Below are 24,046 nucleotides of genomic sequence, written 5' to 3'. Positions count from 1 at the left end.
TAGATCTAGGAAACGGCAGTCGGATGCAGTTCTACCGGCTTCAGATTTGGATCACCAACGGACGTGGCCCTCAAATAGCTCTGATACCATGTAAGAATTTACGGGGTAAGTTCCTCAGACAGAACACCAAAGGACACTGCTCACAACTAGATCGCAGATCAATACACCAATATTTTTGACGTGGTTAAAACCCTCAAAGAGGGAAACAGTCCACAGCCTGAGCCAACGCGGCCACTTCAGGCAATTTATCAATAAAAGAATGAAAATTTACATAAGCTTCTCTCATAGACGGATTACCCTACAAATGACCCTCCATGCGCTTTAAATAGAAATCATGGACCAATCGGGTGTCAAGCCACGGATCAAGTGTCGGTAATACCGAGGAGAGAATGAACCGTCGGATCACTACATATCGTGACCGTCGGATTGTAAGTTACAAAATGTACAAGGTAAAGAAACACACTTTACCTAACTCTATACCTAACTCTATACTAGACCAAGTTGTACTTAACTATTTCCTATGTGTCGGAATATCCTAACAAGCGACAACCCCCCAACCCCTTTCGAATCTCTCCCTGAGCGGATTATAAGTAGGAGCGCATTTCGGGAGCGCGCTCCCACAAAAATTTCACTCCTTGGTTTTTTTTCACAATTTTTTTGTCACAAAGGTGTTCCAAACGCATTTTTTTTTCAAAGAAACAAGAGTTTTTGAATAGGGCAATCTAATATTCAAGCTTATGGCCCTAATATTGATATGCAATTCATGGTAATGTTAAATTCTAAAAATAAAAGTGACATTCTCTGTTATCTTCCATTTTCATCCTTTTACTTAAATTTTTAAGATTACCATGAAATGATTTAGGATTTTTGAGAGTGGTTTCGACCTCATTGGATTTCATATGGAGAAAGTAGAATTTTAGATCTCACTCAAAATCTAGCAGACTTATCAATTTTTCAGGATTTAAGGGTTGGGGGGATTGCAATGTTTCCATTAGATTTTGTCATGTACTAAGGTATGGGATTTGTATTTAATCAAGAGCAACACGCCCTGCTATGTACCTTGATGTTAGTGACGTTGGTTGTCGAACTCCTCTATCATGACCCTACTAAAAATGTAACCCATCACTCAAACAAAATCTTGACTTGACATGCTTCATTTTTTTCTATCTTATGTTAATTGTTTAGAGGGTGATATTAATGACAAAGACCCCAGGATAGGCAATGATTTTGATGATATGTAGCTATTTGTTGTAGCATGATTTTTTTGGATGCTAGAGGCCATCTAGAGCCTATATGTTGATTTATTTTCGGTTCAAAGATGGAATGCACTCGATGCTATTTTGGTTATGTGCACCCTTACATGCTATATAAATGAGAACTTGTAACTTGTGGATGTGGTTGATGAAGCATTGAAGATTATAACTTCTAGATGATTGATGTTATATGGTTTAATCCATGTTTTTATGCTTTTTATATCTAATTCATCATTCTACATGCTTTTGTTGACATATATGCATCAAAAAATATAAAAATATATATCATATAAAAATTTGCTCCCGACCCGAGAGCTTTTGAAAATGTCGCTCCCCACTCTTGCGCGACACTGTTGCTTTCGCTCCCACTCCTTGCTTCTGCGCCCGCTCCCAAGTAATCTTGTTTTGATGACCCTTGTTAAACAAAAGCTTCTTCCAAATCTTTAAGTAGTAGGTGGAATCCTTCTTTAATTTATTTGTGGAAATTGAGAGCCTTGATTGAAAACCCTCGAGTAAGTGAGTGGACATATACTAGTTTTTGATGCTTGTATCTACTCCAAATTCTTCAATTTTGTTCCTTGATCTCATATGCTCCAAAAATATATTGGCAAGCTAAGGCACTAGTCTTCCATCCTTCCATCATTTTATTGTTTGCAAAATGCCTTTAAACTATTTTGTTAGGGTTTTATTCTGCTTGTTTTTCTTGGCTGTGTATGTTTGGTGACCTTTGCTTTTGAACTCAAACCCTAAAATTACCATAAAGAACCCCAACAATCCTATCTTCCTCAAACCGTAATTGTCCAAACCATTTGTCTAGTGGTATTTGAAGTAGAAGCTTTAGGGGCCTCTTGACTTGGTTTGACTAGGCCATTAGATCTCTAAGATCTACTAGGGTGACCGGTGATCACCTTTGAGCTGGAGGAGAGTTGGCAAAAAGTGAGAGGAGGGTTAGGGAGGTGACATTGGTCCCCTCCCTAGTACAAAGGGTCTCACACTTGAGCTTTTTGTCTTTATTTGAAAAGTGTGAGATTTTGTTGTAACACTCATCCTTTGTTATTGGAATAGGCTCATGAGTCTTCTTGGATGCAAAATCTTCCTCAAACTTTACATCCTTGCTCACTACTATCTTCCTTTGCTCTAGAATATAGACCTTGTAAGCCTTTGAAGTCTCATTGCAACCCCAAATAAACCCTTTCTACTGGAGGGATTCAACTTGGTCCTCTTCTCTATGAGGTACATGGATATAAACTGGACAATGAAAGATGAAATGGTTGTGAACCAATGGAAAGTATCATCGATGCTATGGAAAATCCACTTTATAACTCTCTTGAAGACTAACCAGGGCATCAAACATCTCATTCGTTGACTTCTTCTCAGATATGAGGAATTAGATGTTCCTTTATAGCATACAAAAACATCCTCTTGGCCTTCACTTCCCTCTTGTTGTGAGCTGCCAACTGCTGCAGATCTGTAGGCGAAGTCACAGCATTCTTGATACTATCCCATAGGTCATTCTCTTCTAGCCAGAGTGTAACCTTCATCTTCCACGATAAGAATTTGGAGGCACCATCCAATCTGGTCTCAAACCTAAGACTAGCTGATGCGGTCTTTGAGATCTATTGCACCAACTCCCAAATTTGTTCCAACAGTTGATTTACCACTACAAATCCTTGAGAATCTCAATCAGAGAAGTAAGCTCTGATACCATGTAAAATTCCAAGCCTAGATGACTAATGTCCTTATGTTCTCAATTAAACAAGCAAATTGCTGAATTTGATTAATGCAGAAATGAAATTCTGACCATAGCATCAATTACACAATGGCTGGAAATTAAATAACAGAAGCATAAAACAGTTTCACATATACACAGGTAATTACTCCTTCAAAAGCAGCGTTTCATTCCTTCAAAAACCTACAAGGAAACCTCCACAAGCTGCCAAAACCAAGCAGCTGCTCGATTACAAAATTCACCCTGAACTGAATGGAACAGCCTGCTGTAGGGACTGTATGGCATATCCACATGGCCTGCCTATGCAATTGTACAGCCATGTCTGTACAACTGTACGGATTTCTGTATTGCGATACAGAGCTATACAACCTGTACAGAACTTCCTGCTGCCTGTGTTTGCCTCTGTTCGAATCCATGCTCTCTCGTTCTCCCACTTTTGGTTGCTCAACTTTCTCAAATTCCCAAAGTGTGCAAGTGTGTTGAAAGCCTCTATCTTGATATGTCTTTATACTTCTAGTTAGGACCAAAACTCTGATCTATTTTTGAGTTTACTCCTAGTCTAAGACATGCTTGCATGAGATACACTTTTTAGACTTAACAACTAAATACAAGATGTTTCAATTTTTTTACTAAAGTGAATTTCAAAATAGAATAACTTTTGGAAAATATCTTGAACTACTCCTTGCAGGTTCACATTGAATCTGCGTGTAAGTGCCTATTAGACATATAAATTTCAACAAGCCAGTCATATATGGGAGCACATATGGGTCAGTTGTATATTAGCTGTTTATAGACTATATGCAAGTGTATATTAGATATTCCCTGTCACTAGAAATGACACCCCTTCAAAAGTTGGAAATTGTTTATGGAGTACATGCATGTCTACATGTTGCTGCACAGTATATTAGTCTCTTTGGTTTTCTGGATTCTGTCACCCACACACCTCTTATTGACTATATTGGGCTGCTTTATATTGTGATGGAAATTGTTTCAATGTTTTAAGAGACCAATATTTATTATTTTACTCAGCTGTGCATATATTTGGTAATACCACTTAGTTTGAATGTTTGAAGGTTGAAGGTCAGTGTAGGTTTCTGAGTTGGTATTTCTATTTTCTTCAGTTCATGATGGTACATTTTGCATGTTGTTTTAGGTTGAATTTTCTAAGATTGATGGTAATATGCAAGGCACATGCATGGATCATGCGACACATTTTGCAACAAGTTTTAAAATTTACTGATCAAAAGTAGTTGTACGGAAAAGTGTATCATTTTAATCTTACGGAGTGGAATTCTAATTGATTTGCCAAAAATTCTGCTTTTCAGCGATCTGCAGTTTCCTCATCATGATAATGAATTAGCTCAAGCTGAGGCATTCTACGGTTGCTCACAAGTGCGTTTCTTCATTCTCCTGTGTATTGATAAAATTTATTTGCTCCAGGAGTCAAAGAAAATTTTTAATATATGTAGTGAGCTTTAGGTAGTATCATGGCATTAACCTGGCCTTTTGAGAAGCTGCTTTAGCTTTTATGCTTTATTCTACCTGTTCCTATTGCCTGAACTTCGATGGTTCGCAAGTTTTTTTTAGCCTGAATACTAATGATTATCAATTATTTGTGTTATTCACTATATTGTTTCCATCTAATATGCAGGACATAGACAATCTGCAGACAAAATGAAATAAATTCTTAATATGTTTAAACTGCTTCTGTATTTTTTATGGTGAAGATAAAACTGAAACTGCTGTATAAATTTGTTCTGTTTAGTAATTCTTGGTATTTAATAGTAGATTTATGTTAGAGATGGCTGCAGATTTTCACAGCAGGCACTTCTGTTGTTTATATTATGCTTAGTCCTTACATTTCTTTGCAATCTACGAATACAATTCCTAAAAGCTATGTTTCACAGTGTTTAGGGGATGGGCAGGGGAGAGGAGGTTGGATTATGGGGGATGGCTGGTGGAACCCCTGAATTTCAGGATGGCACAGGCTTAACAGAGTTGTAGTGGTGTTTTCTAGACACACCTTCAGTTAGTAACTTTGTATGCAAACAAGAAATGGGAAATGATAGGAACTTTAGTAAACAGACATGAATTTTAACCCTGCAGAACTTGTGGAGATGTTGTGATTGGGGGCAAACACAATGGGAACAATGCCGCAATTTTATTGGTGGATTACAAGCAGATCAAATCAATTGGGGAAATACAATCAGAATACACATGCAAATCTTCATTCAAACCACAACTTACCAAAAACTTATAGTTATGACAAATAAGAACAACGATCTGTAAACTGCTGTGGATATTTGACTGGACAGTTTGTCACATCAGATCTGATAAAATTAACTGAAATCTATACTGCAAAGGTTAAATTCCTTTAGATTCCAGATTTGTTACTTACTGGTTTTCTCGTTATGCATGAAATAGATAAACTGCGGAAAATAGAGAACAACAAATACAGCCAGAGACCATCCACAATGAACACAAGTATTTGCTCCGGGAAACACTTATGGGAGAAAACCCAGCTAGAAGGTTAGGCTGCTCCTCTCTCTTTTCTAGTATGGAAATAATACTAGTACAAAGGAGAAGACATTGTCTATGGAGATACTTGAGACCTATGGTCGTTTAGGCTACTACAGAACACTAAACCCCTCTGTTATAACTTGTGCTCTCTAAATGCCACTCCCAGTTGCTCTACTCTACTACGGAACAAGATACAATAGCATCAAAAGTGGAACCCCATCTCATCCTAGTGGCCCGGTTTTAACATAGCTTGATAGCCAACTATAGAAAAATGTTATGAATATAATTTATATAAAAACAATAAATATAAATATAAATATAATAATAATAAATAATAATTAATTAATTAATGATTAGTTAGTTAGTAATGAAGAGGCATGTCTTAGAGACATGACCATTCATGAAAGGGCACCTACCTATGGTATATAAGCAAACACTCATTCTCATTTGTAATCATCTCATATCTCATCAATTTTTATATAACATTTAATATGCAATTACTATCCTATAATGGATGTTTACGTCTTCCAAGTATTTTGAAGAGTACTCCGCTGCGTATACAAACCTTGTTTGTTACATTGGTATCAGAGCATTCCTCTGAATAGACGAACTTTGTTCATTACATTGGTATCAGAGCCACGTTGGCAGATCCTGGCCTTTGGCCATCAACTTTTTGTTGCAATTAAAGCGTTTTGCTACATGAGTTGGAGTTTCTCCATTTTCCGTCAGGCCTTGGCCACTTAAAAAAAGAGTTAAAAAGAATTGGAAAAACGATTATAAAAGAAAAGAGTAAAAAAAATCATTTAATTAAAAAAAAATAAGGCCTTTGGTCATTGACATTTCAATAATTCTAGAAAAAAAAATAGTCAGGTATAAATTTTGAAGGAGAACATTCATATATATAAAAAGGATCTACATTATTGATAAAAAGTGCATGATAAAGTCAAAAGATAATCTTTCCAAATATCTTTAAAACTATACGTAAGAGAAAGAAGCATAGATAAGATTATCTTGATTCTTCATTAAGTGATTTACAAACTCGTGGTTTTAGCAACCCATGGTATTTTCAAGGTAAAAGTAGAACAAAAGGAATACAAAATCTCTTTATGTGAATTGTAAGTTTTACTTTTTATGTGGAAAAAATTCACTGAGTCAAGGACACATAAGTGAACATATATTTTATATTATACCCCAAAGAGGTGAATAGCCACGTTTCACTAGGGTTGTAGCTTTTCAAAAAGAAAAAAAAACTATAAATAAAAGATATATAAAGAGAAATATTATATTATAAAGGGGTATTTTAAAGAAAAGTTCAAGTCATAAAATTATTGAAAATATATATAAGTACAAAGCGTGTATAATTATAGAAGGTTACTTAAAAGATCCATATATTAAAGTTTATAAAGGTTTTAATTTAGAACTATAAAGAAACATAAGGTTAACAAGTTATAACAAAGAAAGAATACTTTTTACAAGCATTATAATAAATATAAGGTGCAATTTATTTAAAAAGTGGAGCTATATTAACTTTTTTTAAAGTGGGAAAAAATATATAATTGAGGAAAATAAAGGTTAAAGGAATTTATAAAGGTGTTCAATTTTATCAAATAGAAGGGCGCTTATTTTAAAGAAGTCAATTTTTGAAGAAAAAAGTGAATGGAATCTAATTCAAAGATGAACAAAGAAACTATGGATTCCATATATAACTCTATATTTTGGACCAGATGTCCATTTTGTTGAACAAAAGATCAATATTTATCGATTTTTAAAAATTGTACAATACCTTGTCCAAAATGTTGAAGATTGTTTACTTTAGAAGAATATCAAGATGATGCCGATACACAAATTAGAAGATTAAAAGAAGAAATCGCAAAACTTCAACAAAAGAATGAAGTATCAGAAAAGAAGTATAAAAAACTTGGAGATTGGTTTCATAAAAAATCAACAGAAAGAAATGAAGAAATTTGGCGTCTAAGGGACCACAATGAGAAATTACTTTCACAGATAAAAAAGTCCAAGGTGAAGAAACACAGACTAAAACAAGAAAATGAAAGTTCTGATAAGGAACTAAAGGAGAATCTATCAAAAAAAGAAAATGAAAATTTATGCCTAAAAATCCTTAATAAAAAATGATTAGAGCACATAAAAAAATTAAAAGATAAAGAGAAATATACTAAGGACAAAGTCAATGATTCAAAAAATGGCGAACTTTCACGTCTAAGGAATTATAACCAAGCCTTACTTACACAAATAAAGAAGCTTAAAAGTGACAAGAAATCACTAAATGACAAGTTAGAGCAAATTCAAGAAGTCGTGTCGAAGCCTCCAGTTGTTTCAATCCAAGTTGAAGATAAAAAAACAAATATCGATCCAGTCAAAATCGTAACTCAAGCAGAGGATAAACTTCCTGAAGTGAATCAACGCCTGAAGGAAATTAGGAAATAACCACTGACATGATAAGGGAAATTCCAACCAAAAGAACTATTTATCGACATCTGAATCACAAGAGAAAACTTTCCAATCAATCTATGTACTAGTATCATTCAAAACATAAATGACAAATTTATGCTTCCAAGAATACATGAAGTTTGCAGAATCTAGTCCTACTATAACTATTCATCACAAATTTCCAGTTATCAGAAGGTTCTACAGAAGATTTATCTAGTATGGTCTGATCCGTTCTTAGCATGACAATTTTGTCTATCACTCAGAGCATCATATCATCTTGTATCAACAAAGATGAAAGTTTAGAGACGAGAGGATATTCTTAGTAAGCTTTGAGGACAAAGCTTTTTGAAGATAGAGACAATGTTATGAATATAATTCATATAAAAACAATAAATATAAATATAAATATAAATATAAAGATAAATATAAATGTAAATATAATAATAATAATAAATAATAATTAATTAACTAATGGTTAGGTAGTTAGTAATGAAGAGGCATGTCTTAGAGACATGACCATTCATGAAAGGGCACCTACCTAAGGTATATAAGCAGACCCTCATTTTCATATCTCATCAATTTTTATATAACATTTAATATACAATTACTATCCTATTATAGATGTTTACATCTTCCAAGTATTTTGAAGATTACCCTGCGGCGTATATGAACCTTGTTTGTTACGTCGATATCAGAGCATTCCTCTGAGTAGACAAATTTTGTTCCTTACATTTTGTATGCTGAAACCCTTCCCAATTTCAAGTTTTTGCATAGGTTTAATGCCCAAACCCCATCATAACATGTGAGCTGATATATATATATATATATATATATATCTTAGCATGCATTTGACATGAAACATCAAGGACAAATTGCTATATATATAGGTGTCCTCCATTCTCATTAGACACATCCATTTCTCTTTATTCTCTCTGAATTGGGCCGCAGAAGAGGAAGATCTCTAGTGAAGGTATCAAGGGCAAGTTTGTGATCTGTTTAGTCTTCTTCATGAGCCGAGTTCCTCAGGCAGGAGGCCGAGGTTGTTTAGAGGAAGTCTGGGCTGAAGTAATATGTGTTTAAGGGCTATTCTGGGCTGTGTCTATTTCTCTTGCAGGTCGTAGTTCCTCTATGAAGATTACAGGGATTGAACATATGTTAAATGAAGGATATGAAGTCTAAATGTTAGCCTAGCCAGGACCGCACCTACAACAAGAAAGAGCGAAGTATTTTGAGGATGTTCTCATGGGTTTGTTGCTGTAAGTTAGGGCTGATATGTGCCCTAACCAGAACTGTAATTCTGCCTAGATTCAAATTGTTTTGGGTGTTTTATCTTCAGCTCAGAAGGCCGCATTTACTGATCCAGGATCAGGTTCCTTTTGAAGTCAATTTTGCAGCTACTTTGACCATCATTGATCTCTGGTTAGGGCAGAAGACTGAAGTGCAAACTTGACTGGGCTATCTCCTTAGTATTTGGACAGTGGTATTGGCAAGTCGATCTTGACTCCTTATTGTACTCTCTCTCTCTCTCTCTGCTGAACATTTGATTAGAATAATAAGAAGAATTGTTCAAGGGTTTTCCCCATCATGGGGTTTTTCCTTGGCTTGAGCCATATCTTTGTGTTCTCTTGTCTTGGCTTGTCTTCTGCATCTATCAGTTATGTTCTTTCATTAGTTATTGTTAATGTAATAATGACTCATGTGATTACAAATGGAATTAAGTGGTCTGATGAATGGGCTAAGATGGAACATTAAAGTAACTATCCTAAGAAAAGAACATGTTACCTAAATTTAACATTTGCCAACTCAACTCTTATTAACCTGATTCAATTCTTTCTTTAGAGAGACAATTGCAGCTTCACGTTTCTCGCATATCTCTTCTCTTTCTTTTAGCTTGTTGTTCAAAAGTTCTTCCTTCCTTTTTGCTTCTTCCTTTTCTATTTTGAGAGAAATGACCTTCTTCCTTAATTTCTCATTTTCTTCAATAGCACTCATTAGTAATTCATCTACATTTCCTTCATCTTCTTTTTCAGAATCATCATCATTTGTAAATGCCATGAACAATACTTCGCTGCTTCCAGCATAGTCATCTTCTTCATCAGATTCATCATTATCCCTTTTGAGTAGAAAGGTATTTTTAGTTGATTTTTTCTTTGTAATCAAGAATTCTTCTTCATTTGAGTCATCTTGTTTGGAAAAGAAATTCTTCTTATTTGATCCTTTCTTCTTGAATATCCTCTTTTTATATTCATCTTCATCGGAGTCATCTTGTTTGGAAAAGAAATTCTTCTTATTTGACCCTTTCTTCTTGAATATCCTCTTTTTATATTCATCTTCATCATCGCTATCATGTTTATGAGGACACTTTGCAGCATAATGTCTTATTCTACCACACTTAAAACAAATGAGAGGATACTTACCTTTGAGTTTGGACCCTTTCCTTAGTTTCTTCATGAATTGTGCTAGTTTTGTTTCAGTATTGGAATCATCACTGCTACAATTTTTTCCTTTCTTCAATGTTTTTGAAGCCTTGAATGCTGCTTCCTTAGAGTTTGGGATTCCTTTTCTCATTTCATATGCAATGAGAATCCCATGAAGTTCGTCCATTTTTAGGTCATCCAAGTCCTTCATTTCTTCTATGGCACTGACTTTGGAATCAAACCGTTCTGGAAGTGATCTCAAAACTTTTTGGACAATTGTGCTTTCTTCAACGGTTTCACCTAGACCCTTGAGTGAGTTGACAACTTCATCCACTCGGAGGAAAAAGGCTGCAATGTCTTCTTCGTCATCCATTTTAAGACTCTCAAATTGTCTTCTATGAGTTTGGAGTTTTTCCTTCTTGACCTTGGAGTCTCCATCATAGATAGCAATAAGCTTGTCCCACATTTCCTTGGTAGATTCACAGTTCATAACTTTTGTAAATTCTGAATCAGAAATTCCACTTGTTATGGAATTTAGTGCTTTGGCATTTGCTATATAATTTTTTCTTCCATCTTGATCTGTTGGTGGAGAAGATGGAACTTTATACCCATCTTGAATTGATTTCCATACTTTTGGTCCAAGAGACATTAAATAAAATGTCATCCTACGTTTCCAAAAGGCAAAATTTGTTCCATCAAATTGAGGGATTTTTCTTGAATCCTTACTGGTTATTGTGACTAAGAATACTTCTTCCAGCTGTTAGGCTGAATGTGAAGAAGCTGGCTCTGATGCCAATTGTGAAAATACTGAGAGGGGGGTGAATCAATATTTCTTTCAATTGTTATAATTAATGGCAGTTAAGATTCTTCACAATTACAATTAGAAAATGAATAATTGGAATTTTATTAGGAACAAATGAGGACATTGATCCTCTTTTTACAATAGTTGGAGTACAATGATGTTTGAGGGCTCCAACCCTTCAATTCACCAGGCTCCAACCTGTTGCCAAGCTCCAACTTGGGCTTTATGAGGCTCCAACCTCTAGGGCTCCAACCCTATCTTTCTCAAGGCTCCAATCCTTCAACTTTTTAACAAATAGAGTGTATGAAAGACTTACTTCAACAACTGATCATCTTCTCCACAAGGCTGCTTCAGATTTCCAATATGATCACTGTCCACGATCTTCAAGCTCTTTACTTGTACAAGTCTCCAAGTTCATTGCTCTAGGTTTCTAATACTTCATTGTCCAAATATGTTCCAAGACTCCTAATACTCCACTGTTTAAGAAACTTCATTGTCCAAATATGTTCTAAGACTCCTAACACTCCACTGTTTAAGAAACTTCATTGCTCCTTCGCAGATCCAAGCACCGATGCTTAGCACTGTTCCTCAAATCCGAATTCTTTTAGGTGTAGATCTAAGCTCTCTTCAACAGGGAATTGATCCGAGCTTAATATAGTGGAGATGCCAACCAATTTTTGAGTCTCCACAGGATTGGACTGCAATCCGAGTTTTACACCAGTGTAACAAGTCCAAGTCACTGTGTAAGGTTTGATCCTAGCCTTCGAGTAGCTGCATCACAGATGGTTGTCACACACTTGTCTGTAGGTCCTTGTTTGAGCCCTCCAAAGGTGGCTATGAATTTGAGCTTATTCAAGCCTTTTACAAGCTTGTCAATCTGGGCTACCTTAGATATATATACACACAGGTCTGAGTTCCTAGTTTGAGGCCTGTCCGAGCTCTATCCAAGGTGTAAACAGTGATCCGAGGTTGTCACAACTTCTCCACCAGTCAAGTCTTATCAAGGTCCGACCTTACACAAGTAGCTATCACAAGTTCGAGTTCTGTGGTATAGTTCGAGGGTATATATGTCTGTTCTCTAGCACCAAGCAATAGGACTATTCTCCCATAGACAAACAGTTCTGGACTTGACTGTCCTAAGCTATCGAGCGTGCAATTCCGAGCTGCAGTGAGCCTCCAAAAGATGACAGGTTCGAGTTCTATGTATCACTGTGTGAGGTTCCATGTCTTCACTACTTCAGGTCCGAGGTCTCAAGATAACCCAATCAAATTTAACCCTAAACACTTCCTCCTCGACCTCCTTAGTTCACGAGTAGTGAACTCTTCTTGCTATGCTATGCTCCTGTGATGATCTTCACCGAATGATGGATTGAAATGAAGTGTTTTGACTTGTATTTACACTGATTTCGACCTTCAATGAAGAGACCTGTCTCTTGGCCATGGAGCCGACATATATAGGTAGGCTTAGGTCGTCTAGGGTGAGGAATATATTTATATCATCTTTAAAAAAATCATTTTCTCACAGACTAGAAGTTAGAGGGCGAGTGATAACTCGTTAGAAAGGGAAAATTGTCCTCTACAAGTTGGTGAAAGAGGCATTTTAAGATGTCTCAAAATGTTAATAAAAATATTTTTCTTCATGACTGTTCTTCATTAGGGCTCCAAGTGTGACTTTCAACAATCATCCATGTCATCATTATTTTCATTAGTGTTCATATTGACATCAACGACAATTATTGACCAACAATCTCCCCCTTTGTCATTGATGGAAATATTCTCTCTTCTTCCAACATTTTTTCCCCCTTTGACATCAATGGCAAATGGGGTGTCCAAGTACTCCCCCTATCAAGCTGCTTCTTGTCATTCTGCTCCCCATGTCATGGTGCTCGACCCGGGACAAGAACCATTGTCCTTAAATTGGGACTCAACCACCACCACAAAATATCCTTTTTTATTAATATTTGAGTACAATGAAGAGCTAAGAAGCTCAATTCTATCAAAAGATTATACAAGACTTCTCCAAGACTTTCTCTCTTAATACATTTTCCTAATTAGTACAATATCTCTTAATGTGAGAGAAAATGTAATATAACCTTGTTACACCCACTTATGAGAAAAATCTTTAAAAATACCTTGACAATAAAAATTATTTTCTCACATTTACAATTCAACAAAAAGATTCATTTAAGAAGAGTCCGCCCATAAGAATTCCCATTTAAGAAGATTCCTCCGCTAATTCTCTCTCATGCCCAAATCATATTCTCCACTAACTCTCTCAAACTCATAAATCTTGCATTAAAATATCATCACATAATGAAAAACGAGAATTTTAAACCCATGAAAAATCACTCCTCTTATTTCCGATTTTATGTTAGCCTTTCACTCATGAAAAAAAACTTCATGCATACCACATTTAATATTTTAAATCTTCATGCATGCCACACCACGCACTACACTCAATGCAGGTCTGCTCCACACATATTTCAACACATATTTTCTCTAACGCAGGTCTGCTCCACGCAGATTTCAACACAACTTTTCTCCAATGCAGGTCTGCTCCACGCGGCTATTCTCCAATGCAAGTCTGTTCCATGCACACTGTTCCAGGCTGGTCTGCTCCACGTTGTTCACACACTGCCTGCTTTGGCTGTTCACACGTTAGTCTGCTCCGGCTGCTCACACGCTCCGGCTTCTACACATGCTGCTCACACAGATTACAGCATTCACAATGGCTCTGATACCAAATGAAGAAATACACCAGCAAAATAACAGAGCAAAACATTCAACAATTGCACACCCAGCTCAAATATTTTCATTACCAGAGACATATATTTATACATGAGAGGACATGTCTCGGGAATCTATTATCTCCTATAATCTCCCAATTACTCCTATAATCTCTTATCAATCAGTCCAACATTTTCTCCACACTGAGGGATCCATCATGGAACAACATACTTGCCATATCAGAAAGACTGCAAATTCTTGGTAACTGTTTAGGTGGTAATATTGGATGTCCAATCTTCACTTGTGGAAGGATTATTCTTTTATTTTTTTTGTCCCTAAAAATCATTGTAATGGTATAAGCTGCATCATACTTTGGTATGGGATGGTTTTGTTTTTTCAGATTCCGATTTATGCCTTGTTTCTCTTTGTTGAAGTGGCTGTAACTATTTAATTTTGCTATGTTTAGACCTTTTGAAGTGATTGTGGATTGACTCATATGATCATCTTATTGTGTTTGGTGTGGCTTTTAGCTCATGGCAGCTTTTACTAGGTGTTTTTTCTTGGGAAATACGTGTTTGAGTTAGAAAAAGTGAACCTTCAGGCTTGTAGAATTTCTGAAATGCAGTGATGCTTATTTACTATAATGTTCTAAATGGTTGGCTTCTATTTTCTAAAACACTTATGTAACACAGTTGATTTTTGTTTGAACAGTGGGTGAATTATTTCATTCATTCTGGGCACCTTGCAATCGAAGGCCTTAAGATGTCGAAGTCCCTGAAAAACTTTGTAACGATTAGAGAGGTATGGTTTACATATTGTAAAACTGTATGTCTGAAAACTTATTAGGAAGGTAAGAAGCTGATACTGTTTTAGGTTTAATGATGTTCCTATGGTCTTTAATATATATCAATTGATTTGCGTTATGCTTCCTTTCTTGTACATTTTGAGGAATAGTTTGAATCAAGAATAAATATCTAAAACTATTTACTACATCTCTTTAGATTCATCCTATGTTGTCTTTATTCTCGTTCACTTTGCAGTTTAACTGTTCAACAATTTAATTATATCCAAATTGCTCTTTGAATAAGTTCATATCTTTATTGATTTTATTCACATGTATTCATGATTCAACTGATTCTTCCAAATTTTCTTTAGTGTCAAATATATAATTGACCTGCCTTACCAATATCACAGATATAAATAGTGTGAAACAAGCCAAGAAGCTTGAAAGCTGACGCGATTCTTGTATGATTTGACATATCTAGACATCTCAATAAAATTGGATTTATTTGTTGCCTTGAACGTAAATATAGGAAAAAATTAAGTCTTCTATTTAGCTGTTGAGTCTAGTAAAGTGTGTTTCATGCATTAATGACTTAGACTAGGATTAATCTCAACTGTACATCTCACGGAGAGATTAGGGTTTTGGTATATTAGGGTTTCAGATAAAAATATAAAGACATGTCAAGATAGAGAGTTTAGACAGATTTTTTGTCAGATTCGTTCAACAAATCTGTATAGTTGTGTGGAGCTTTACAACAAATCTATGTTAAAATTTGGGTACTAGAGGACAAGTGGTTCCCTAAGGCTTTGATCTTTGGCCTAGGGAAAAGTGTCCAATTTTTTTTTTTTAATTTTCTCCTAAAGTGACTTTATAAGTGGTGAATTTCATTTAATTTAAAAGTGACTTTATAAGTGGTAAAGTTACATTCTAATTTAAAAGTGACTTTATAAGTGGTAAAGTTACATTCTAATTTAAAGGTGACTTTGTTAAAGTCAATGAAGAATTAGAAAGTGAAAAAGTGACTATGGGAATAAAAGGCTAAGTGGGTGAGTTAAAAAATAGAAAGTGAGAATTAAATGCACATTTGTTCTCATCCTTAGATCTAAATGAATCTCAGCCATTAGATCTTAGGGTAACCCAAAAGCTTATTTAGAGAATAAAAGGAGAAGAGAAGAGGAAAAGATCAATTCATTCTTTGATGAGCATTTGAGACAAAGAAAAGAGAGGGCAAGGAGAAAATTTTTGAGCAGCGAGGAAGTGAAGGAGAGAAGCAAGAAGACATTTCAGCAAATCTGGGTAGAAACATTTATTGGCATGCATCCCAAGGCAAAATCGTATGCAGGAGAAAGGCACAAAAATCGAGGAAGAGGGACAACACATAAATCGGGGAAAAAGGACAGCTGAAATCCGTATGGTTCGTATAGTCCATACGACAAGTTCTAGGAAGATTTTTTGAGGCAAGTCGTACAACATTTAATGCTATAAATTTTTTTGTTTTGGATGTTTGCTGATTGGCACGATTTTCAAGGTGGAGTTCAAGCACGAAAATCGAAATAAGTTGTAATTTGTGATTGTTGGAATTTTTACTATTTCAGTTTCTTTGTAAAAGCATTTTCAGAAATAAAGAAGAGCTCTCAAACTGGTTTTCTCTAAGAGTTGTAGGGGGTTTTTCTAGGGTCACATTAACAAAAACTCACTGTGTTATTTTCTGTGTGTCGCTGTCATAATTTCGCTGTGTTTTATTTCTACAATTTCAGCAGTTGTGAAATCTCTAAATTTGTGTTTTCAGAAAAATATTGTCATTTCCAGATTTTAGAATTTTTATCATGCTTGGATTTAAAACTAAATGCATGGAGTGATAAGGAAAACTGATAACCAGAGTGGGGGTTTAAATTTCTTCATGGTATTAGAACTTGGTTGGTTGAAATGTTCAGTTTGGGACAACAAAGTGAAAATTACAGCGAGCTGATTTTTACACAGAAAACAGAAACCTTTACCACATGTTTGAAAATTTCAATTTGGTAGGACAGTGAAACATGTCTTTGGGTTTGAGAGTTGAAGACAGGTTGGATGGGCAGAACAACTACAGTGCATGGAAGGAGAGAATCCAGAGCATCTTTGAGGAAGCAGAAGTCTGGGGCATTATGGTAAATACCACACAGAACCCAGTAGTAGTACCTGCTGACCCTGTACAGTTGGCAGAGTTTAACAAAAAGAATGCTAAGGCAAAAAGATTGATTCTGGAAGGAATCAAAGACCATGTCATTCCTCATGTGAGAGGAAAGACTTATGCACATGAGATGTGGACAACCTTGACCAGTCTTTACCAGAGCTCAAATGAAAACAGAAAAATGGTCCTAAAGGAGAAACTGAAGGCCATTAAAATGGCTAAGACTGACAGTGCTACAACATACCTCACAAAGATCACTTCAGTGAGAGATGAGTTGGTAGTCGTAGGTGAGATCATTGCACCCACTGAGTTGGTGAGGATTGCTTTGAATGGTCTTCCCAAGACTTGGGAGAATTTTGTGGAGGGCATTGTTGCACGGGAAAACGTTCTCAATTGGGAGAGGTTGTGGGATGATTGCATTCAGATAGAGATAAAAAAGAACCATCTTGGGGTAGCCAAACAGGTGGAGGAGGATGACAATGTGGCATTGTTAGCAAGAGGCAAGAACGGCAGAGCAAAGAAGCAAGGAGGCAAAAACAAAGGTAAAGGCAAGCAACAGAACAAGGAGAAAGACTATTCCAAAGTCAAATGTTGGAATTGTCAAAAGTTGGGACACTATGTTGTTGTGTGTCTAGAGAAGAAGAACAAGAAAGGGAAAGACAAACCCATGGCAACTTCTACAGAGATAGAGAGCTTCTTAGAGAGCTTTGATCGGGAGTTTGGGATAATAGCTTGTGAGGCCGCTAGTGCAGGATCACCTGCCATACTGGTTCAGAGGGAGTGTGCATTCCCCACTACTAGCAGAGCATCTTCTAGCATTTGGTATGTTGATAGTGGCGCTTCCCGCCACATGACAAGAATCAGAGAGTACTTTTTAGAGCTTTCAAAGGGTGATACTAATATGGAGGTAGTACTTGGTGATGAAAACATTGTTAGAGCAGTCGGTGTGGGAATATTAACATTTGATAGGGGACCTAAATCTCCCTTGAAAGTGTCAGATGTTCTATATGTGCCTGGAACGAAGAAGCACTTGATATCCGTCTCAGCACTTGAGGACAGAGGGTATGATGTGTTGTTCCGGAGACGACAGGTGCTTATATATCCTAGGGGAACTCTAGCTTCTTCAGCTAGAGAGATTGGTGTGCGCCATGCCAAGGTGTACAAGTTCTCATTCCAGCCCCTGATGGCATTGAGTAGCAGCACCCGAGACAGGACTGACAACAGATCTAGCAGTTCAGAGTTATGTGAGATTTGGCACCGTAGGATGGGGCACATGTATCATGGGGCCTTGAGTACACTGCGGGAGATCACCACTGGTGTGTCAGATTTTAGTTATGATCACCTTGATGTATGCAAAGGATGTGCTATTGGGAAGTTTTTCAAATCCCCTTTTCCTAGCAGTCACAACAGAGCGACCGAGATCCTTGACTTGATGATTCATATCGATGTGAGTGGTCGGATGTCTCATGTATCCTTGAGTGGCTATGAGTACTATGTTTTATTCATTGATGAACACTCCAGGAAGACCTGGATTTATTTCTTGAAGACCAAGAGTGAGGTCTTCAAGCGGTTTCAAGAGTTCAAAGCTCTTGTGGAGACCCAAACAGGTAGGAAGATCAAGGTCCTCAGGTCGGACAATGGAGGGGAGTATACCCTTGGTGAGTTTGTTGATTTTTGTGCTGAGGGAGGCATTGGAAGGGAGTTCACAGTTCTTTATTACCCCCAACAGAATGGGGTTGCAGAGAGGAAGAACAGATCCATTGCAGGGGCTGCCAATGCTATGTTTCATGATCAGGGGTTACCTTTATTTTTGTGGGCAGAGGCCTGCAACACTGCTGTGTACTTGTAGAACAGGAGTCCACATCGTGCCTTGGGGAATGTGACTTCGGAGGAGGCTTTTTTTGGGAAGAAGCTCGATGTTGGGAACTTTCGTATCTTTGGGTGCCTTACATATTCTTATGTCCCCAAGGAGAACAGGACCAAGCTAGAGCCCACTGCAAACAAGGGCATCGTTGTGGGTTATAGCGAGACCTCGAAAGCTTATCGGATTTATATTCCTACGCAAAGAAAAGTGGTTGTCAAGCAGGATGTGAAGTTCGAGGAGGAGAGGGCTTTCAGGAGGTCATGAGAGTTAGAGTATCCAGAGTCACCAGACCCTCGGGAGTAGCTGAGTCAGTCACAGGGATCCAGTGGTTAGGGATTAGGAGGTACATCGATTACAGTGTTAGGTCCATCAGTGAGCAGTGGCTCTCAGAGTCAGGTGGGTGGTTCTTTGGGTGGCATGCAGGGCAGTGCGCATAGCAGTTCACAGGGTAGTCCACTAATGGATAGTTCGCACGGTACTTCAGCATCTACAGGCACAGATTCAGGCATGAGGTCAATTGGAAGGCTCTTAGGAGTTCAGGCTTCTGATGATGATGAGGATTCTTTCACTCTGGTGGGAGAAGTATGCTCAGGGAAGTGGAAGCCCAAGTGGCTTCAAGATACCTTGCGCGAGGCCACATCAGTTGTTGGACGAAAGAGACAGGTTAGAGAGAGTAAACCACCTGAGCAGTTTTGTAGTTACATGGCATTGGTAACAAACATTATTGACTCTGAGCCTTCTAGTTATGAGGAGGCAGCTAGCCAGCAGGTCTGGAGAGAGGCTATGATGGAGGAGTATTCTTCTATTATGAAGAACGATGTTTGGGAGGTAGTGCTGAGGCCTGGAGGTAAATCAGTTGTTACTTCCAGATGGCTCTACAAGATAAAGCATGCTACAGATGGCAGCATCAAGAAGTTCAAGGCTCGATTTGTGGCAAGAGGGTTCTCACAGGTAGAGGGAGTTGACTATGAGGAGACCTTCGCTCCCATAGCTCGGTATACATCTATTCGCTCCATGATATCGATTGCAACAGAGATGGGTTGGAAGATCCACCAGATGGATGTGAAGGCCGCATTTCTCAATGGCTTCATTCAAGAGGAGGTTTATATTGAGCAGCGTAGGGCTTTGAGGTGCATGGGAAGGAGTCCAATGTGTGCAGATTGAAAAAGGCACTCTATGGCCTGAAGTAAGCTCCTAGAGCTTGGTACTCGAGGATTGGTACATACTTGCAGCAGTTGGGTTTCACAAAGAGAGGCTGATCCAAACCTATACTTCATTGTGGTGGGTGAGGAGCCTCTCGTTCTGGTGTTGTATGTTGATGACTTGATCACCACTGGTGTAGAGAGACTCATTGAGCGCTGCAAGAGAGATCTTGCTTCAGAGTTTGAGATGAAGGATATCGACTTGATGCATTATTTTCTGGGATTGGACGTGTGGCAGGAGGAGGGGCATTTCTTTCTGGGACAAGGGAAGTACATTGTCGATATTCTTAGTAGATTTCACATGGAGGACTGCAAACCCATGTCTACACCTATGATCACTAACTAGAAGAAGCTTCACGCTTCTGATTCCGATTTAGTGGATCCTACTCTATACAGACAGCTGATTGGTTGTTTGATGTATTTGGTCAACAGTCGACTAGATATATGTTTTGCAGTTAACACTATGAGTCACTTCATGTGTGAGCCCAGGAGAGTGCACTGGGTGGCTGCAAAACACATTCTTCGTTACTTCTAGGGGACTGTGAATTTTGGTCTGGATTATAGATAGGGTGTGTTGTCGCGCAGATTAGCACGACAACGCTCAGACCGGGGGCTGTCACTCTGATCCCCGATCCCTCCGTTTAAGCCTGTCTCCCGCGGCTAAGGGGGGTAGACCCTGCGAGATAATGAAGACCAACTGCCAAACAGTTGGGTGGGAGACACGATGCACGATATGATAGAAGCACTAAAATGGATTTAGAAATGAAAAGACCAGTGCCTTGTGGAGTTAATTTTTAATCGATTAATTATCAGATGCTGAGGAATATAGACCATGCAGAGCAAGCATTTATCATCAAAGCTCGAATGATGCAAGATATTAGTTAGAATGACGACGCTCTTATAATGACAAAAGCTCAATAACGATATTCAGCCACTGGAAATTTCGAAAAAAGATGAATGCTTAAAACCACCATGAGAATCGTAAATTGACCAGATATCTATTTCGCATCTCGGAAAAAAATTAGATCTTCAACATGAAAGATATATCGTGAAGGCAACTGAAACTGGCAAAATGATTTTCCACAAATTTTTTATTTTTTCAAATTTTTTTTTTTTTTTATTTTTTATTTTTATTTTTTTATTTTATAAATATTATAAAATGAAAATTAAAAAATCTAAAAAATTTAAAATCTAAAATCTATTCTAAAACAAAACTATAAAAAATTAAAATAAACCCAAAAATCTTTTTTATTTTATTTTTTTAATATCTAAATCTAAATCTAAAAAAAAATTCTAAACTAAAACATTCATACGAAAGCCTAAATCTAAATCTAAAAGGTATATACATAAACATTAATTAAAATATAAAACAAAATTTATAATCTACAGAAATAAACTAAATCAATTAACCATACAAACGTAAAATCAAAATTTAATCTAAAAAATTTACGAACTATGCATAAGTTAAAACTAGAGCAACATGGCACTAAGCTAAATAACAAAGGGTCGAAGACTTATTAAAAAAAATGAAAACTGATAAACGAAAACAAATAAACGTAACCCGTGAAAAACAATATCGAGATGCCAATCTGGGCGAGTAACGTAACCCTAACCAAACAATGAAACCCTTAAAACTATCACGCAAATGCCTTCCAGAAATACGATACCTGTGGCGGATACCTGCAGCTATTCGAAGGAGGAAAAACGCGAAAATGTAACCCTTTAGCTGCCGACGTGAAGTGATCTCCGTGGCGGAAAAGGTTCACAGTTGAATGCTGCAGACGGGTCTGGTCAGCCGAGGATCGATTGCAAAGGGAAAACTCGCAGACATGAACAGAGACAACTGGAAGCACTGGATAGTTTCACGCCTGAAGGCTTTCAAGCAACCTGGCATCACACGAAATCATACCCACGAGCAGAAAGATGGAGATCGATGCCTCAACAAAATGCCCTCGAACTGGTCTTCGTGTAAACAAAATGCCCAACGCTGTTTTACGCTGGATACAATGACAGATAGACAAGTGAACGCGCTTTCTTTATCCAGTCAATGCACCTTCATTTTCTCACGCCCGTATTTGAACACAAATGTCTGATATTCACTGGAGATGGAACGATTCACGTCGAAAGGGCTCTCAGTTGACGGTTTTCTTTACTTGCGCATGTATAGACCAGCCACATGTATACTTTGCAGTTTTTCTCTTGACGGCTATAAAGCCACGGCGTGGAAGGAAATGCACAGATTTTGCAGATAGCCTGATGTTTTCACGTGGGTGACAGAAAAGCCAAAAACCTTGAAACGAAATATGCTTCCTTCTATGCGTGATTTCTGGGCTTTGATGTTTCCACGGCCAGCCAAACAGATGGTCAATAAATTGACGCAGCACCCAGAGGACCGAGAAAACTCCAGATCTTGTCTCAAGCCTGCAAGGAGAAAACAAAACCTGGCAGATATACACAAAATTTTAAAGTAAAACCCTTCGAAAACTAACCTAAAATCACAAAAAATTTGCAGCGAACAAAATCAAAACCCTAAAACAGCTTAATAATTTACAGATTGTGGCCCCTTTCAGCCAGATTCAACAAAATAAGAACAGGAATATTTTCAGAATATCAGAAATTTTGAACTTCACTGTGAACAGAAAGAAAATCTCTCAATGTAAAACAGAAAAGAAACTTTAAATGATTAACCCAGGGAACAATCAGCTGGGCTCTGCACAGAAAGTGCTTGCGGGAGTTGGCTGGTTCAGCCGAGAACTTCCCCGAACGCCCACAAAATTTCCTTCGAAAAATGTTCTCAGCAATTCCGGAGAGTAACACCAGCCAGTTTGAACCCCAAAGTCTTTTTATTAACCAGAAAATCAGATTTACAAGAGAGCTTTTCAGTGCAGACTCACAGATCAGATGATCTCAAATGACTCCCTAAGACCCTATATAAAGGAAATGATCCTAACGGCTAGTTCGAGTGATCCATGTAGAAATGATCTCGACCGTTGATGAGGATCAAGACATCTCTTGATCTCATCCGTCGATTTATTAACTTAAAATATTATTATTTTATTAGTTAGGGTTTTTGCTTCATTTTTTAATTTTTTATTATTTTATTATTATTTTATTATTTTTATTCATTTTTTAATTCATTTTAAAATGGATCATCAAACTAAGCCGTTGGGAACATCACCTAGGACCTAGGACCTAGGACTCATGAGGGGATTTACAACATTTTCAACCCTCAAGACACATTTCATCATGATTTTTACAATTTACATCTCAAAGGGATGAACCCACTTAATACAGACCCTCACAAAACACCCAGCCCTGTGACACAACGATAATCTAGCAGATCAACACACTAGGATTCTCCTAAAGTTCTAATGACAAAATCAATCCCGGCTTTGGGGTCAGGTTTGAAGGAAAACTCTGCCGATCCGTGGATCGGTGAGACAAAAAACCTTCCGGGACGTAGATTATCATCAGAAAGTTAGGTCCACCTAGGCAAATTACATACATGACTCATGTCTGCTAAGATTATTTACAATTAATACATGTAGACTGGGTTTACAATCAAAAAGATCAAGCTGCTGATGATGGCAGGATGGCACGGACATGCTGATCAGGTGCTGCTTCTTTCTGTCAAAAAAAATGGGGTGCACTGCATGGGTAGTTGACCAGAAGAGGTCAACAGGGTGATGGAGTGAGACTGGCAGGGTTCAAGGATTCATATTGCGCAGGCTGTGCTTCAGATAGGAAGAGTACTTCCGAGTGCTGTTTTGGGTTGGGTTCGGCAATTGTGTCGTGGATCAGCCGGAAACAACAGTCAGTTGCATTGAGCTCAGCTGAGGTAGAGTATATGGCTGCTAGTTTGGCTAGTTGTGAGGCCGTATGGCTTCGCAAGATGTTGTTTGGTCTATTTGGTCAGGCATTGAAACCTTCAGTAATTTACTGTGATAATCAGAGTTGCATAAAACTCACGGAGAATCCAGTTTTTCATGACAGGTTAAAGCATATTGAGATCAAGTATCACTTCATTAGAGACTATTTCCAAAAGGGAGCTATCAAGCTTGAGTACATTTCCACAAATGAGCAGGTAGCAGACAGTTTCACCAAAGCCTTACCATGCGGCAAGCATGTCT

General features: G+C 37.5%; 1 protein-coding gene across 1 annotated transcript in view; it reads left to right on the top strand.

The window, feature by feature from the left end:
* LOC149227219 (putative cysteine--tRNA ligase) overlaps positions 1 to 24,046 on the top strand; it is a 211,522-nt gene that overhangs the window by 149,618 nt on the left and 37,858 nt on the right. Inside the window, exons 11-12 of the mRNA XM_089377718.1 lie at positions 4,308 to 4,374; positions 14,608 to 14,697. Of these exons, the coding sequence (XP_089233844.1) occupies positions 4,308 to 4,374; positions 14,608 to 14,697 (157 nt within the window). The remainder of the gene's footprint in view (positions 1 to 4,307; positions 4,375 to 14,607; positions 14,698 to 24,046) is intronic.

This window comes from Pinus tabuliformis, chromosome J (assembly GCF_031772625.1).
Source record: "Pinus tabuliformis cultivar Carrire ecotype Pingquan chromosome J, CPIR1, whole genome shotgun sequence".
NCBI classification, from domain to species: domain Eukaryota; kingdom Viridiplantae; phylum Streptophyta; class Pinopsida; order Pinales; family Pinaceae; genus Pinus; species Pinus tabuliformis.
This window is presented reverse-complemented; position numbering and strand designations above follow the sequence as displayed.